Genomic DNA, 16530 nt, shown 5'->3' on the forward strand with positions numbered 1-16530 from the left:
TTTAATTGCACATAGTGATAACATCATTGCTAAACCGAAATGGACAAAAGAAACAAATATTAAGGATTTTTCAAGTTATTATTTATTTAGCGTATGGCTTTACATATACAACACACAATGATTTTGAAGAACAAACTATACATTTATATCCAGGCTAACTGTCTCTGGAAGTGCATGAGCAATGTCACTGATATCGCCACTGTACTTTCTTTTTGGACATTCGCTGATAATGTGCACGATGGTCTGTTTAGAGGCACCACAGTGTGACTTTCCCCCCTTGGAGAACAATAATTGAACGAGAAATGCAACTATGCAAGCTAAGGGCGCCAGTCTTTAAGTTGATGACTTAAAAAACAAAAATTTATAATAAAGCTTGGACGGACTCTCATCACAGGGATGGGGTGATAGTGCACTAATCATTAAGCAGGAGAATTGGAAATCAAAAGGCTAATTAAGGCAGACTGATTAAAGTGAACTAGGAAAATACTATTTATTATATTGAATATAAATGACGACGGTTTGACGAGAACTGAATTTAAAATAGGAAATGAATTTAACAAAAAATTGAATGACTCTACTTCACGAAAACGTGCTTGCTCACCATGTAGTCTTGTTCTGCTGGTCCTTGGAAAGCTTCCATCCTTGTAGCTGGAACATCACCGGTCGTCTTTGAGATATCTTCATCTGCAGCTAAGTACCATTCCTGCCTTGCAAATTGCATCAACCACTAATTGGATGATGGCTTTGAAACTGTCACGCCCTGTTATGCTCTATCCCACATATTGGAGATGAGCCCTAAATCATAGTTAGAAAAACCTCCTTGGGTTATGTGGAGAGGATACTCAATTAACAATCCTTCCCACTTTACTGAAAATGTGCACTGAAGTTTCATTTCTATCTAGTTTAATGCTACCTATTGTCTTAGACTGGTATAAACTGGTCTAATACAGAGCTGTTCGTACTTCCTGATGAGAGTGGCTATACACCCATCATTCCGAAATTCCTAAGTACCACGTCGTGGTAACGAAGCAATGAATGTAGAAGTGATAAACTATCACACTAGTCCACTATGGTACAACAACCATAAGACAAGTTATCAGACCTAAAGCAAAATACAAGATAGAAGAAGAATGATGCCAAGAGCTCCAACACGCCCTTTTATAACCTTTTCTGGCTCTAATTACAGGTCGCTACACGTGGTCCAATCAGTTGACACGTCTCTCCCCACTCCAGATATTAAAGTTGATGGGTCCCAACCATGATATCAACTGTTCTTCTATTAGCCCTTTCACTCAGTATCCATGGCAACATGACGCTCCTTTGAAAATATAGGCGGTGATCAGTTTGAATTATTCTGGTCGAAATACAGTAGCTGTGGTTACAACGCTTGAACACGTGCTCGCTTTTCCCAGAATTTGATGTCTAAATTTGTCCTTCCTTCTTCCTCGGTGATGTGGCAAGATAGAGGAAAATCTACTGCAAGTTAAATTTAAACGAATGTCGCAAGAATCTAAGTTAATATTAGGATATTCAGCCCTCGTTTACAAGTCGTAGTTACAAAGTAATGAAATGATAGTGAGCAAATGATCAAACATGAATTATAATAAAATTACATACGAAGATAAATATCATGACGTTAAATTCCTGAATTAATTACACATAATAAAATTAACATAATTACACTGTGACGTCTGGAACGTTACAACAGTTGCAGTTAGGCGTAAGAATTCTTTTCCACTTGTAGTGGAAATATGCACAGTTACCATGGCCCGATCGTATCCTGTTAAGAGTAGACCAGGTTTTCTGAGGAAGATCAAATCCAGGTGGCAGTGACGATCCTATGTGTGGCAAAGTTGACTCAGGTCTAGTATCTTATCTTCCCTGCCATTCCTTAGTAATATTGAAGTTGGTATTCTTCAGTTCTATTGCAGTTCTTATTGGTGGATTTCGGGAGCTTAGACGATTCAGATTAACATCGGCGATGTCGTCATGTATTGGTAATTGGGGATTATTTATTAATTTCTTAAATTCCCTGAGGAAAGCGTTTTTACGCTGAAGATCTGGTGGGGAGATATGGCTGAGAATAGGTAGACAATATGTGGGTGTAGACCTTATTGTGCCAGTGACGAGACGCATCGTGGTGTTGAGCTGCGTATCTATGAGGTTGGTGTGAGGGCTATTCAGCCAAACAGGGGCGCAGTACTCAGCAGCCGAGAACACAAGTCACAAAGCGGTGCATCGTCGGAGTAAAGTTGCTGTTGAACCCCAAGTTGTATCACATAATTTTTGAATTACATTGTTGCTTACGTCCGTAGGTTTAACCTTAAAATACCCTACACATGATCCCCGGGTGGTCCTAAGCGATAACAGTGAACAGGCGACCAGACATATTTCTCTCCTGGTCAGAATACAACATTTTTCAAGTGCTAATGTTTTACTGTACTGTGCTAAAGATTGCTACATCTACATACTGATTTAAAGTTTCAAAAACTCATATGCTCTTCTTAATTTTAACATGGTGAACGGTAATAGTGTACAGTGTGCTCAATAGAGGTTTCCATAGAAGTGTTTTTGTCTCTTTAACACAGTACATCCCAGCTGCAGCAGCCCATCTACAACTTTCTCATGTGAGTACAGTGCAGTATATTGTACAATACTGTATACAGTATACAATTAAAGGTACATTTGCGAGAATTGTTAACACATACTATACATGGGTTATTGTGTTCCAAGTTATGTTTAACGGTACCGGTTTCATAACCTCTCTCGGGCGGACACCCCTTCACAACGGACATTTGTTCGGTCCCGAAGGTGTACGTTATAGAGAGGTTTTACTGTATATATATATATTCTGATGAAGTGGATCGTGAACAGCAAGACGGATAATAGTATGTAACTGTTCTTTCATTTCATTCTTGAATAAGCCAAGAACTTTCGTGAGCACTAACATATTTCATATCGGCATAGCTCCAGTATCTCATAATTCTGAACATTGTCACTAATAAAAAATAACATGTTTTTAGCATCATATCCCTTATAAATATACTTAAAAAGATATTTAATGTTTTTCACACTGGAACATGTTTCTACATTATGACCGTTATACCTCTAAATGAAATATCTGATATAGGGCACTATGTTCCTATTGCCAATGTCCACATCATTTTTGCTAAATTTTTTAGTATTTCTCCCCTTATAAATGGGATATTCATAAGAATTTTGAACAGCTTGTTGCATATGCCAAGTTTCATGCATACTGTACTGAGATTACGCACGCCACATGGTCCATGCACCATGCAGGACATGACACTATCATATAGCATAGGAAATCGTCCTCTGTCTGGTAATTCTGCATACACAAAATTATCAATATCCTTGGATTTACAAAATCTGCAAGAGTCTTAGAGTATCAATAAGTAGTGACCGTGTTGCAGTCTTTTTTTTTTTTTTTTTTTTTTTTAAAAACTATTATTATTTAGCGTAGAATGCTACAGTTGACAATCGACTATGTACATGTGTGAAACTTTATGACATACACATTATTGTACTCTCAAAGACGCACACACGAGATACTGTCAATTGTGTACACTGTTTTATTTACAAATTATACACATATTATACACACCCATTAATGAACTGTCATCTTGACAAACACATGACTGCTACATTAGCATGTCAACCGATTACCAACACAATAAAATCACAACATGAGTTCACACACTTGACTAACGACTTTCACTAACAAGTCTCACTAACAACTCAACTCCCAAGACTGTCTCTTTATATACCTTGCCTGGCCAGGCTCTAGAAAAGTATGACACAACCTGTTTTCTCGTATGTTCTTGAGTCTCCAATAACCTATGTACAATGAATAGAATATTATATACAGCTCTAGTGACAAAGATGTGTTGTTCTGAACTGTTACCCTGTGTTGCACAACATTACATTGGATTTATACATCATATTTACAGGTAATAATAAATTATACACTATTAATTACGTGTTCTTACATTAAATAAAGTCTTATTAATATACGGTACATATGCACCGACTTTGCTGAGGACATGTTTCCTCACTATCTTATTTGTAAGTTCCTTCAGATTTAGTGAGGAAAAACGTGAGATAATATCAGGTCTATCGGCAGGTGTTTTGCCATGATGCAAAACAGCAGGTCAGTTAGGATTGCAAATGAATGTGAGGAAATCATCAGTGACCTGGTAATGCTGCTGCATACTTCTCAGACTTCCCTGAAAGGTTGATAGCAAAATTACTATTCTTCCAGTAATAAGGTTATTTTCTTGAGCTCCATTAACTACAAAATCTTGTCAAAGTCAAAGATAAAATCACCTCCGTACAGGCCATGAAGGCCCTTGGAGGAGTGGAAGGTAAAGGCTTCCACCATTGTTAACCGCGGCACGTGATGGGATAGAGTGTTTAGCTCTACGCCCGGCCGCCTTTGCCCCTAGGAATTAACCTGGTACTCATTTTTGGTGTAGGCTGAGTGAACTTCAGGGCCATATGCACCTCCGGAAGTGGAAATCTCGTTTCTTAAATTTTACGACTTCCTGACAGGGATTCAAACCCACGTCCTTCCGGGCGAACTGAGCACGCCTTTAATGCCTCGGCCAGGTAGCCCCTACAAAATCTTGTAGCCCTTGTAATTGTTCCACCCTTAAGGATTTCATGTTATTTCTTAAGTATTCTAACCTTTGAGCTTCAGCTTGAGTATACTCCTCAACTATTAATGGAATATTTTCTTGCCCTGATGTAAATGTGAGAAATCTTCTTTGACTGCAAGCCCGAAGCAGATGAACTGAATCACTGTTATTTTTTACCTATTTGCTCGATGCCTACTGCCATTATGTGCACGTTCCTTGTTCCAGCCAGGTTACATGATAAGGTCAGTGCGGGTTGTAAGAAAGTCGCTTCAGGCCTCCTTGTCTACCATGTGCTACAATGTACTGATGACCTGGTGGTTCACCATTTTACAAAAAAAAATATATATATATATATATATCACAACATGATTGGTCTCGTTTGCAATCGGCCTGTTATATCTATGCTGATCTAGAGATACGCTATCTACAAATCTTAAATGGAATGTGCCTGACTATTTGTTATATCTTGTCTCATTGCTTTGCCAGCATTATGATATGATGTAGCATATGGGTTTATTTACCAAAATACTGGAGCCTTTTAATTATCTCTTATTAAGAGAAGAATTTATATAATTTTCACAACAAATTCTGTTTACAAGACTTGAATCTATTACATAAAGCTGGCTGTATAATGCCTGGCAATTTTCAGTAGGCAGTAAATGTGAAATGTACCTATGAATCATCCCCTGAATCTTAAAACAGTAAGGACCTGATCCTGGAATGTGGCTACGTTTAGCACAGAAGAATGCAAAGGACATTGTACTATTATATTACCTTATATCTGGTTCATGAAATCATTACAACGTAGCATCATACCTCATTTACTTGAGGTTGTGGAAAATAAACCAAACCTTTGTGGCAACACAAATGAAAATATCGATTTACTACTTCCACAGCGAATACTGCTCCGAGCCAATGGGCTTTCTTTCCCTATTGCGGAAATTATTAAGTCTATCTCTAGTTCGAGTTCTGGCATCTGCAGTGCTTCGTAAAACAGCACGCTTTCTTGGGTTTCTCTCCTAGGAACAGAACTAATTTCAGCACTAAAAATGACTAATAGAACAATCAGCTTTCTGCTATGCAGGAGGATATTCAGTCACGGAATAAGTAACTATGAAAAGAAAATGGAGATCATATAGGACAGAAACTCAGAATACCCAATTATCGATAATAAGTCCTTCCGTCACTGCATTCCAAATGTAATCCAATGGCGCTTTTGCTACAAAGAAATAATCAAATGTCCCACAATGGCACTGTGGAATAAAATCTGCCAGAATGACTCTGTGGAATAAAACAGCTAACATTCAATGTGCATTGAAGTCTCATTTACCCAATAATGGCAGTTCATTTCAAACAAAGACTAAAATATGCAACCATATGTGTGCACTTGACCAATAAAATTGACGAACAGAATCAATAATTAGGTTTCTTTTAGGTGCAGACTATGAGATAAGCAAGTGAAATTAGTTGTATGCACTGAAAGAACCACAAACAAAACCACCGTCAGAGAGAATACCCATTTTTTGGAACAATGGCACTGTGTGCACGTGTAATACACTCCCAAGGCAGTCAATGAAACATGGCATTGAAAGATTAGCAGACCACGTGAACAAATATTCACAGACTCGCACAGCCACCTACCGGTAAATGCAGTTAAATGAAATGCCCACACAATCTTATTTTGCAAAAAATTAACTACTTGCATCAAATAAAGAACTTTTTGAAATACAGAATATCCTGAAATGGATTCCTTACTGTTTTTCGCTTATTAGAACCAATATGGAGCAACAATTTACATTCTGGTGATAACATTATGCACAGAGCCATCTATTGGACTAAGATAGAAAAATCTGCATAGACAACTTTCACAAAGCCCTCTATTAGGCTGGCACTGAAAGATCAGCAGACAACTTTCATAGAGTCATCTACCAGCAAATACAGTTAACTGCAACCACCTAAGCATCGTATTATTTGAATAAATGAAATGTTACGGACGTAAAGGACTTAATGAAATCAATTTTGGTCTAGTAATCCTGAGATTGAGACCTTTCTTTTGATGTATAACACATAGGCACGTAGGCATTGCAGTTTTCACACAATATTATGTTATACGGTCAAATTTTATATATATATATTATATATATATATATACTCGCTGATGTACCTATGCTTCACTACGGGATTCTCAGGAAGACTCTCTTTGTGGTTTTTCTAACTCAAGTCAATGAAGGTCATTACAATGACGTCCGAAGGAAAGTAGCAATTAAAAGCAATATTATTACATAAAATACTCGAACAAATGAAAAACCGCACATTTTCTCACCTGTAACTAACAGTATTACGGTGCCGATCTAACAGTCCCAAGTTCCAGAGCTGGAATGATCAGGTCGCAGACAGCCGTGAACACTCTGCTGCCATTATATCGGTAAATATGCACACTGCTCATTCCAGTCAGTGCCTTAGAGTAGAGAATGAATAGCTCAAATGTTGTCATGAACCAGTGTGTTATGTGCCAGTATTATCAGAAAATTTATGAACCAGAGGAATGGCATGATAAAGAAGAAAGTTACCTAACTCCCCAGCTACTTCCCACTAATATTCAGGCAGGCTGTTAAACTCTGTACGACTGGGTGAGTTGGCCGTGTGGTTAAGGGGGCACAGCTGTGAGCTTGCATCCGGGAGATAGTGAATTTGAACCCTACTGTTGGCAGCCCTGAAAATGGTATTCCATGGTTTCCCATTTTCACACCAGGCAAATGCTGGGACTGTACCTTAATTAAGGCCAAAACCGCTTCCTTCACACTCCTAGCCCTTTCCTATCCCATCATCCCCATAAGACCTATCTGTGTTAGTACAACGTAATGCAAATTTAAAAAAAATACTTGGTACGTAGCAGTAATCCTATCTATTGGAGATGAGTGGCAACAGAAGACACAAAGCACATCACAACAAACAATGGCCAATGTAATGTTACTGTTGATCAATTTTATGAGCTTTCTATAAGGTGACACCTTCACATTTAGTTTTATTTCGACTCTGTGATATTAGGGCATCTTATAAAATTAACATAAAGAAATTAATGAACTGAATTAAAGCCACTATATATTTATTTATTTATTTATTTATTTATTTATTTATTTATTTATTTATTTAATAATAAACCCAAGCTTTTAGCCTAATTGCATTGGCCTTCATCAGGGCATGTGAAGTTTTTCCTCCGACAGTGAGCAAAAAAATTCTCCGAAGGAACGTGGAAGTCATGCCTGTACTATCCACGGCCTGCCCCACTAACCGGACTCAAGGATCGTGGTGCTGTGCTAGGGTGGTTGGGAGTGCTGATTCACCGCCCTCTGTCGACAGTTTGAGTGTGTCCCGCTGTACCATGGTGACGTTATGCATGTATTTCTGCAGTACAGGTCTCCATGTATTTGATAACTTGAAGCCGTCTTCCCTGTTGAAGATGCACTCAAACTGTCGACAGAGGGCGGTGAATCAGTAACTTCCCTCCCAACCACCCTAGCACAGCGCCACGATCCTTGAGTCCAGTTAGTGGGGCAGGCCGTGGATAGTACGGGCATGACTTCCACGTTCCTTCGGAGAATTTTCTTGCTCACAGTCGGAGGCAAAACTTCACATGCCCTGATGAAGGCCAATGCTATTTGGCTGAAAGCTTGGCTTTATTATTATTATTATTATTATTATTATTATTATTATTATTATTATTATATATAGTGTCTTTAATCCAGTTCGTTAATTTCTTTATGTTAATACAATGAGCCACGAAAACCTGCGTTCATTAATCTTTAGACTGCAGTTCTTTATGCTCCAACTTTACATACTGATTTTCATTAAATTCTGTTTACCCATTTTTTCATGTCTCGGCGCTGATATGGACTTGGTAACAAAAATCCTAATTCATGAATATCTCTGTGATCATCATGTCTTTCCCTTAACTACCATTTCATTAAGCATGAATAAAATTACTTATGGCCTAGATTGTAGCGACTTATTCCCAGACTTTGCATACCATTTTTCATTATGATAGGACCACTAAAAATTTAAATATCTGAGAATTAAATTTTAGGCCTTCCCCTAATATACCATTTCTCTCACCATGAATAAAATTAATGGCCTAGATTGTGGCCAATGATTCCCTGATTTTGCATACCGATTTTCATTAAATTCTCTTCAGCCATTTTCTCATGATGCATGTACATACAAGGTACGTTTTTTAAGTAAGTACCATTTTGATATTCCGCCGATGCAGTGCTGCGGACGGCATTCCGTGCATGCATGCTGTGTACCTGCATCTACTGGCAAGGCTGAGGCGCCATTATGGCAAAAGTCGCCCTTGTGTAAGTTTGTTGGCAAGCGTTTGAAATGGCCTCGTCGATCGAGAGTCTTGCCGACTGCGAAGTCCAGTCTGTTATTTGTTTTCTGAGTGCAAAAGGTTTGAAAGCTATCGATTATTCATCGTGAGATCTGTGAGGTTTATGGACCAAACATTATGAGCGATTGAATGGTTAGGAAATGGTTTCGAGCATTTAAAGGTGGCCGCAAAAATGTGCATGATGAAGAACGGAGTGGGCGACCATCAATCATTAGTAAAGATTTGGTGCAGGCAGTTGACCGAGCAGTGAGAGAAAACAGATGCTTTATGATTACGTCATTATCTGACATTTCCTCAAGTTTCTCCTAAGTGTTCTTTATGAAATTGTGAGTGAACGATTAAATTACCAAAAGGTGTGCTCATGCTGAGTACCGAAAATGTTGAAGGAGCAGCACAAAAGCAAACGTTTGGGCAGTGCCTTAACTTTCCTGGAGCGTTACCACGAGGAAGGTGATGATTTTTTGAGTCAAATTGTAACGGGTGATGAAACCTGGGTGGTCTACGTTACACCTGAATCAAAACAGCAGTCTATGGAATGGCGACATTCAACTTCACCCAAGAAAGTGAAGTTTAAGCAAACAATGAAGCCCGGAAAATCATGTGTACTGTGTTTTGGGACAGAAAGGGGGTGTTACTGGTCGACTTTTTGCCCCATGGTGAGACAGTCAATTCAGCAACGTATTGCGAGACCTTAAACAAATTGCGCCGCTCAATTCAGAACAAAAGGCGTGGCATGCTCAGTAAGGGCATCGTTTTGCTTCATGACAATGCACGCCCACATCTGGCTAATCGAACCCAAGACCTCATCACATCATTTCGCTGGGAACAACTCGATCACCCTCCATACAGTCCTGATCTTGCGCCCAGTGATTACCACTTGTTCCTGCATTTGAAGAAACATATGGCTGGCAAATGCCATGACGACGATGATGGTGTCAAGATGGCCATGTTGCAGTGGCTGACAAATTAGGCGGCCTACTTCTATGAGGATGGTATGCAAAAGCTCGTTGCACGATATAACAAGTGCCTCAATATTGGTGGGAATTATGTTGAAAAGTAGAGTAATGTACAGGCTTTCATATAAAAATAAAATTGTTACAAAATCTCTGTTTTTCATTTATTTCAAAATGGTACTTACTTAAACGTGCCTCGTACATACAGACAGAAATTACGGAAAATAAAAAGTGCATTTCCTTGTTACTGTGGACGTAGCTGATACAGAAATACCATCCTTTTAAAATTCTGATCGATGTACAGACAATACTCCTATTTTATATCTATATATTATATAGATATAGATAGATAGATAGCTACAGCGTACTGACCTGATCTGAGTTCCACGCTTCAGAGTATCTCCACGAGGATCTTCAGCAATACTAAAAGTACTGGCATCAGACTCCCAAATGTACTGCTTGTCATCATTGTGTTTTGTTGTAACAACCACACGATCAGCAACTAAAAGAAGAATCTCATTTGAGCTACATAAAAAACACATACATACACTCCCAGAATATGGTGGGGGGAAAAAAGAACACAGATTTACTACAGTAATTTAATACATATACTCTATAGAAACTGCTTCAAATTGTAATATTACTAATTCAAACAAATGGCTCATAAAACACTCACCACTAGCTTGGGCAATATTTGTAACTTTAAAGGCGATAGTCATAACAGGAATGAATAAATAAAATGGTGATACTGGGTGTTATCTACAAAATACTTACAGAAATAACTAGATCGAGCACCCCTTTCTCCAAAGGCGATGATCATTTGCTGATGAGGTTCCAAATTTGCTTCTTTATCTTACCTGACACTATTTAACCCCTGAAAATGAATCTGGGTAGCATGACAGGTTTACACTCCACCAATAAAAATAAAAAATCTATTAGGTTAACAATATGAATTTACTACCAAAAACAAACCAATAACTATCATCATCTGATGATACCAACTGGTTTTGCCTCATAATCCAACTCATGTCTCCAGATTTAACAAACAAATTAACCACAATCAGTTATTATACACATTTATACATCTTCATTACATACCTCAAGAGGTTATTATTATTATTATTATTATTATTATTTCGTATGGCAAAACAAGGATACATTATAAGTACATATAAATACATATTTCTTAAATAAGTATGTGATTTACAAGTCAGCATTCAAAACTTAATGTCCAGACTTTTCAGCCAGTCCACTGCTTCTGTAGAGGCACTATGTAATTCTTTAATGGATCCACTGAATCTTCTTTTTGGGCAGTCCATAACAACGTGCTGGATGGTCTGAGGCACATTATCACAGTCGCAGAATGGGTCTCAAGATGTAAAATCTCAAAAGACACTGCATGATATTACTTGTATTCCACTTACTATCTATTAAAGACAAAGTGCAATAACCTGCCTTATTTACTAATATCTCGACATATCTCATAGTGGAAAATTCTAAACTCGTCAGAGTCTCGTCTAGTGTCAGACCTAAGACGAAACGCTGGTTAATAGAGCAAACGCCTGAAAAGCCTTACATCTGATATATCTCATAGTGTCTAACAGTCATCAAAACCTCATTCAAAATCAGAACCTTTCTCCTTGTCCGTATTGGCTATCAAGCAGCCAGTACATACGATTAGAGCTATCACGTCTTCATTCTACATTGATGCATCACAATCTTCAACTTGCAAGTCCCGACTGCACCCTGGGTTTCCAAGCTACTTGCAACACTTTCAACTGACTTCACCAGTCTTTCCCAATATAGCCACTGTTTCCCTGTTACACAATTGTGAGCAATCTTCACCAGTAGGCCTATACCTACCACAGGTACAGATCAAAGAGGATAGAATAGAATAGAGATGAAACTCAATGATAAATTTCGATACCAAGCTACTAGGCGCTAGTAGTTTCAGCCTCCGATAAGAGATAGTGCCACAGTGTGCATTTTGTGCAATACCTTACTGCTATTATCAGCAGATAGCGCAGAGAAGTAGCATCCAGCGCAGTGACATACATCCGGTTATGCTTACAGCTCCCCCCCCCCCCCCTACCCGTCGATAATAATGCAGTTCTACTACTTCCAAGCCCAATACATTATAATTCATATATTTTTATTTCCATGTACTTACTATGTTGTAAATAATGATCTGATACCCCTAGTTCTTATGGCATACTATGTTACTGAGAACATAACCTCACACCTCAAAACCCCTTTTAACTTCAAATGAATGATTGACATATTAACACAAAGCTGATATTATAACAAATAAGAAATCCCTTTAAAAGCAAGACAGCACAGCACACCATACCGTATGCAAACCATATGCAAGAGAATGGGGTATCACATCTATATCCAAGTATCACATGAAAATAAAAATAACAGAATTAAATGCACTGAGACAGAAAACTTATAGAACTACATTAATAGAACCATTCAGCTTTCAGCCCCTGAGGTGTACTCAAACAGGAAATACAGGATTTCAGGAGGACTGGCGAAGATATATTTCTAATAAACAAGCACAAGGAACAAAGTTTTACAGCACAAGAATATGGACACTTGGAATTAAAACAACACAAATACTGTAGCATCATGGGAACTATTGCTTAAAATTGATATAAGTTCGAACAAGGTTAATTGATTGGGTGAAGTAGGATTCAATGCAATCCAGCAATATTATCTCCATAATACTTGACGTGATACGACTAATTCTTTGTTAGAAGGACCCACTGAATGAGGTTAGACTTGAAATACTTCATTTCGAGACAAACTGCCTTTAACTATTAATACAGCTCATTTCATGCCTACTTGCGTGCCATCTATAGAACCTGTATACAACTATCTACACGTTATGAATGACCTCCAGCGCCATCTAAAATCGGAGACGGAAACTACCTGAAGCTAGCTACAGATTGGAAACATAAGCCCCATTAAAATTTCACCGGGGTGGTACAGATTCTCACCCAAAATTAAAAGTTATAGAAAATATAATGATATACATATTCCCTAACTATAAATCCTCCTTTTCTGATACTATGTTCTTACATCTTAACAAAATCACATGATTTTCACTCCTTTACATTACAAATTAATTTACAAAAATTTCCTAACCTATCAAGTTCGGGGTTCATACTCTTGTACGGTCACAAAGTAGTGCAGGTAGTTAATCCTTTGGTAGTTTATTTATTTATTCTCATATCAGAAACATATAAGGCACAGTTCAAATATATTCTCACAGTGCATTTAATGTGGAGTAATGAAGGTCTTCTTCAATACAGGAGGCAGGACACAGTTGGTATTGCAGCAAATATTGTACAGTCTGGAATTTTCCACATTCACACAGAATATCATTCTTATCAGAGTACATCTTGCTAAATTAACCTTTCATCTGCCCACTCCAGATCTCAAGTCTATTCAGGGACTTCCAAGTCAACTATTCTTTGTCATGGCCAGGAGGCAAAGTTTCTATAATTCTTTTCTAACTAGTGAGAAGGTAGGTCATAGTTTTCCATAGTTGTAGCCTAGCTTTTTCAGTGGTCGTTCTAAGTTCCTTTGATGTTCTAAGGAAGTTCTTCCTTGATTTTGGTCACTGCGGATGTGGTTCATACGCATGCAAAAGATTGGTTCTTTTGTGCTCCACTTTCCTCCTTTCCTTATTAATAGCTATTTCTCTTCGAATAGGAGGTTGTGCTATTCCTGCGAGGTGGTAAAGCCATTCCACATGATTGGATTTCAAGCAGCCTGTTATAATTCTACAGGTTTCATTAAGAGCTACATCCACCTGTTTGACTTGCGTGAAACTATAGCAAATAGAACAGGCGTACTCTGCTGTGGAATAACATAGCATCCTTGCAGAAGTTTGGACGGTATCAGGATGACTTCCCCACTGTGATCCGACCAATTTCTTAAGGAGATCGTTCCTGGTGGACACCTTTGACTTGCAGTTCATGCAGTCCACCAGTTCAACCTCTGACCATATTATCTTCAGTTCGTGAGTGGCTACCCTGCTTTTCAAATAAAAGGCGGCAACCCTGAATATGATTTTCCATGGTTTCCTATTTTCACACCATGCAAATGCAGGGGCCGTTCCGAGGCCTTTCCTATTCCATCGTCACCATAAGACCTTATCTGTATCGGTGTGACGTTAAAAACAAATTGTGAAAGGTGCATACTTGTGTCTTTGAGGGGTTTGGTTTAAGCTGGTTTACACTGTAGGGAAGGGCATTCTTAGGGTTATCCTCCATTGATTCAAAATCTTTGCTCCGGGTGGCAGGTGCAAAGTCGTCAGCATACAAGAAATTCCTGCTATTAGGAGCTCTGGGTTGGTCGTTTGTATACTTATTGAAAAGAATAGGAGCCAGCACACATCCCTAGGGAAGTATGTTTTTCTGTAGTCTCCATCGAGAACATTGTTGTTGGAATTCGACAAAAAACTTGTGATTTTTTAAAAGAGTGCCAATGAGCATAGTTTGGCTAAAATTCTTGGTCAGATTGTATATTTTTGACAAGTAGCAGCAGGTGGGTGACAGTGTCATGCTGCTGACAGATCGACAAATACCACTCCTGTCACCTTTCGAGCATCAAAACCATCTTCTATATACTGCGTAAGATTCAGCAGTTGTCCACAACAGCTTTTACCAGGGTGAAATCCAGCTTGCTGCGGTATAAGCAAGGGGTCAATTACAGGTGTTAAGACAGTTTAAAATCAATCTTTCCAACAACTTATAAAGAACACACAATAGTGCAACTGGTAGAAAATCCTTTTGATTATTTCCTTCTTTGCCAGGTTTCAGCAAAGCAATAACTCTTCCAACATGCCTTTGGGATTTGACATCTGTTCACACAGTTTTTGAAGAATTTCTTTGTTGTTAGACTGAAGTGCTTAATTTGCTCGGTTCTTATGTCATCCACGCCAGCTGATTATCCATTTTTGTTTTGTTTGATAGCCTACTCCAGATCTTCTATACTGAATGTTATAAAGTCGTTACTCTCTTTTTGTTCTATGGAGGGTTGCCCCAGTTAAGTTTGGACGATTTTGACATACGTTTTGTCCTAGACTATTCATTTTCTCCAGACCCGGTTGTGCTCGATGTGATAGCCATGGGCATGGACCATTGCCCTACATCTCAATTTCCACTGTAGAAGACTTCGACGGAGTACAGGAAAAGTAATATTGTCCCATACCACCTTGCACACTTTCCAAAGACCCTAAAGTGGCGAGACGTCTAGAAGAAAGTCCTCGTTTCAGGAGACTAAGGGCACAGAAATCCATCAGCGAGGCATCTGGGGATTTGACAGGGATGTCACTAAATGTTATGACACAGACACCTGTCTCTGCTTCTTTTCTCTCGGAGTAAGTAACTGATAATCTGGCAGTATGACTGGATGCTTTATCCATGTGGATCCAGACATCTGAACCATCCTCACCACACAGCCGCGGGATGTCTTCATAGAAATAGGGGTCCACGGCATTCTGGAAGTAGGTAGCATTGATATTCACATTATTTGGCATTCTGAGGATTCTGAATTTACACCGGGCACAATATCATTCCACTACCATGAACCCTCTAGCAAACTTTTCTCTGTTTTCCTTGACAAAATCTGAGTGCCCCTTTTGCCCTTTTGGGTGATAGTAAATTGCCCAGGGCTTGTTGGTGTCATCCAAATAACTAAAGCTTCATTCAGGGTAACAACCAACTGCCATTCATCCCCTGCTAGGTAGTTTTCGTATAATTTTCTAGCATTAGTGAGCTGTTCTTTCAATGTACCTTGCTTTCGAAGCATGCCCATGTGCTTTATGCCGCTTTACCAGGTTCAGATCTTCTTTAATTATATGGTAGACTGTCCCATTAGATGTACTTTAGATGAAGACGACACATACACCCAGCCCCGTGTCAGCAAAATTAACCAATTATGGTTAAAATTCCCGACCCCGCCAGGAATCAAACCCAGGACATCTGTGACCAATGGCCAGCACGCTATCCATTCAGCCATGGAGGTGGACAGTTGGTGGGTTTTCTTTCAGGAGAGCAGCTTTTACCTTTTTAATGATGTCCAGAGTCCTGGATGGTCAAACTCTCTTCAGTGGCAGTTTTTTGAAATTGTTGTTTCTGGCAGGAAACCATTATGTTGTAATTTTATCACACTGCCTACAGAGGACCTTTCATTTTACACTGTTATACAATCCTTGATAATGATAAATTAGCATCGGAAAGGCCAACAATATAGCCTTGCCACATATCTGCGATTCGGCAGGCCATGAAGCAATAATGGTATGATATGACTGTATGCACACGTCTCTAAATCACACTGACCAGACAGAACAAGAAAAACAACATGCAGCTGCTTCCAGGAGTCCCAGTCCCATGCGCTCAAGGTTGCATTCTGTATTAATTGGGGCAACCCTCAGTAGTCTTTGCAATTTTGGCTTTTTTAATTTGTGGGATGCGTTCCCGTTCAGTAGTAATTGATGTGCTATTTGATTGGCAGT

General features: G+C 38.8%; 1 protein-coding gene across 1 annotated transcript in view; it reads right to left on the minus strand.

Moving 5' to 3' along the window:
* Positions 1-16530, minus strand: part of Gp93 (heat shock protein 90 Gp93) — an 86015-nt gene that overhangs the window by 22602 nt on the left and 46883 nt on the right. Inside the window, exon 6 of the mRNA XM_067136542.2 lies at positions 10374-10503. Coding sequence (XP_066992643.2) covers positions 10374-10503 — 130 coding nt within the window. The remainder of the gene's footprint in view (positions 1-10373; positions 10504-16530) is intronic.

The sequence above is a fragment of the Anabrus simplex genome, chromosome 1, assembly GCF_040414725.1.
Source record: "Anabrus simplex isolate iqAnaSimp1 chromosome 1, ASM4041472v1, whole genome shotgun sequence".
NCBI classification, from domain to species: domain Eukaryota; kingdom Metazoa; phylum Arthropoda; class Insecta; order Orthoptera; family Tettigoniidae; genus Anabrus; species Anabrus simplex.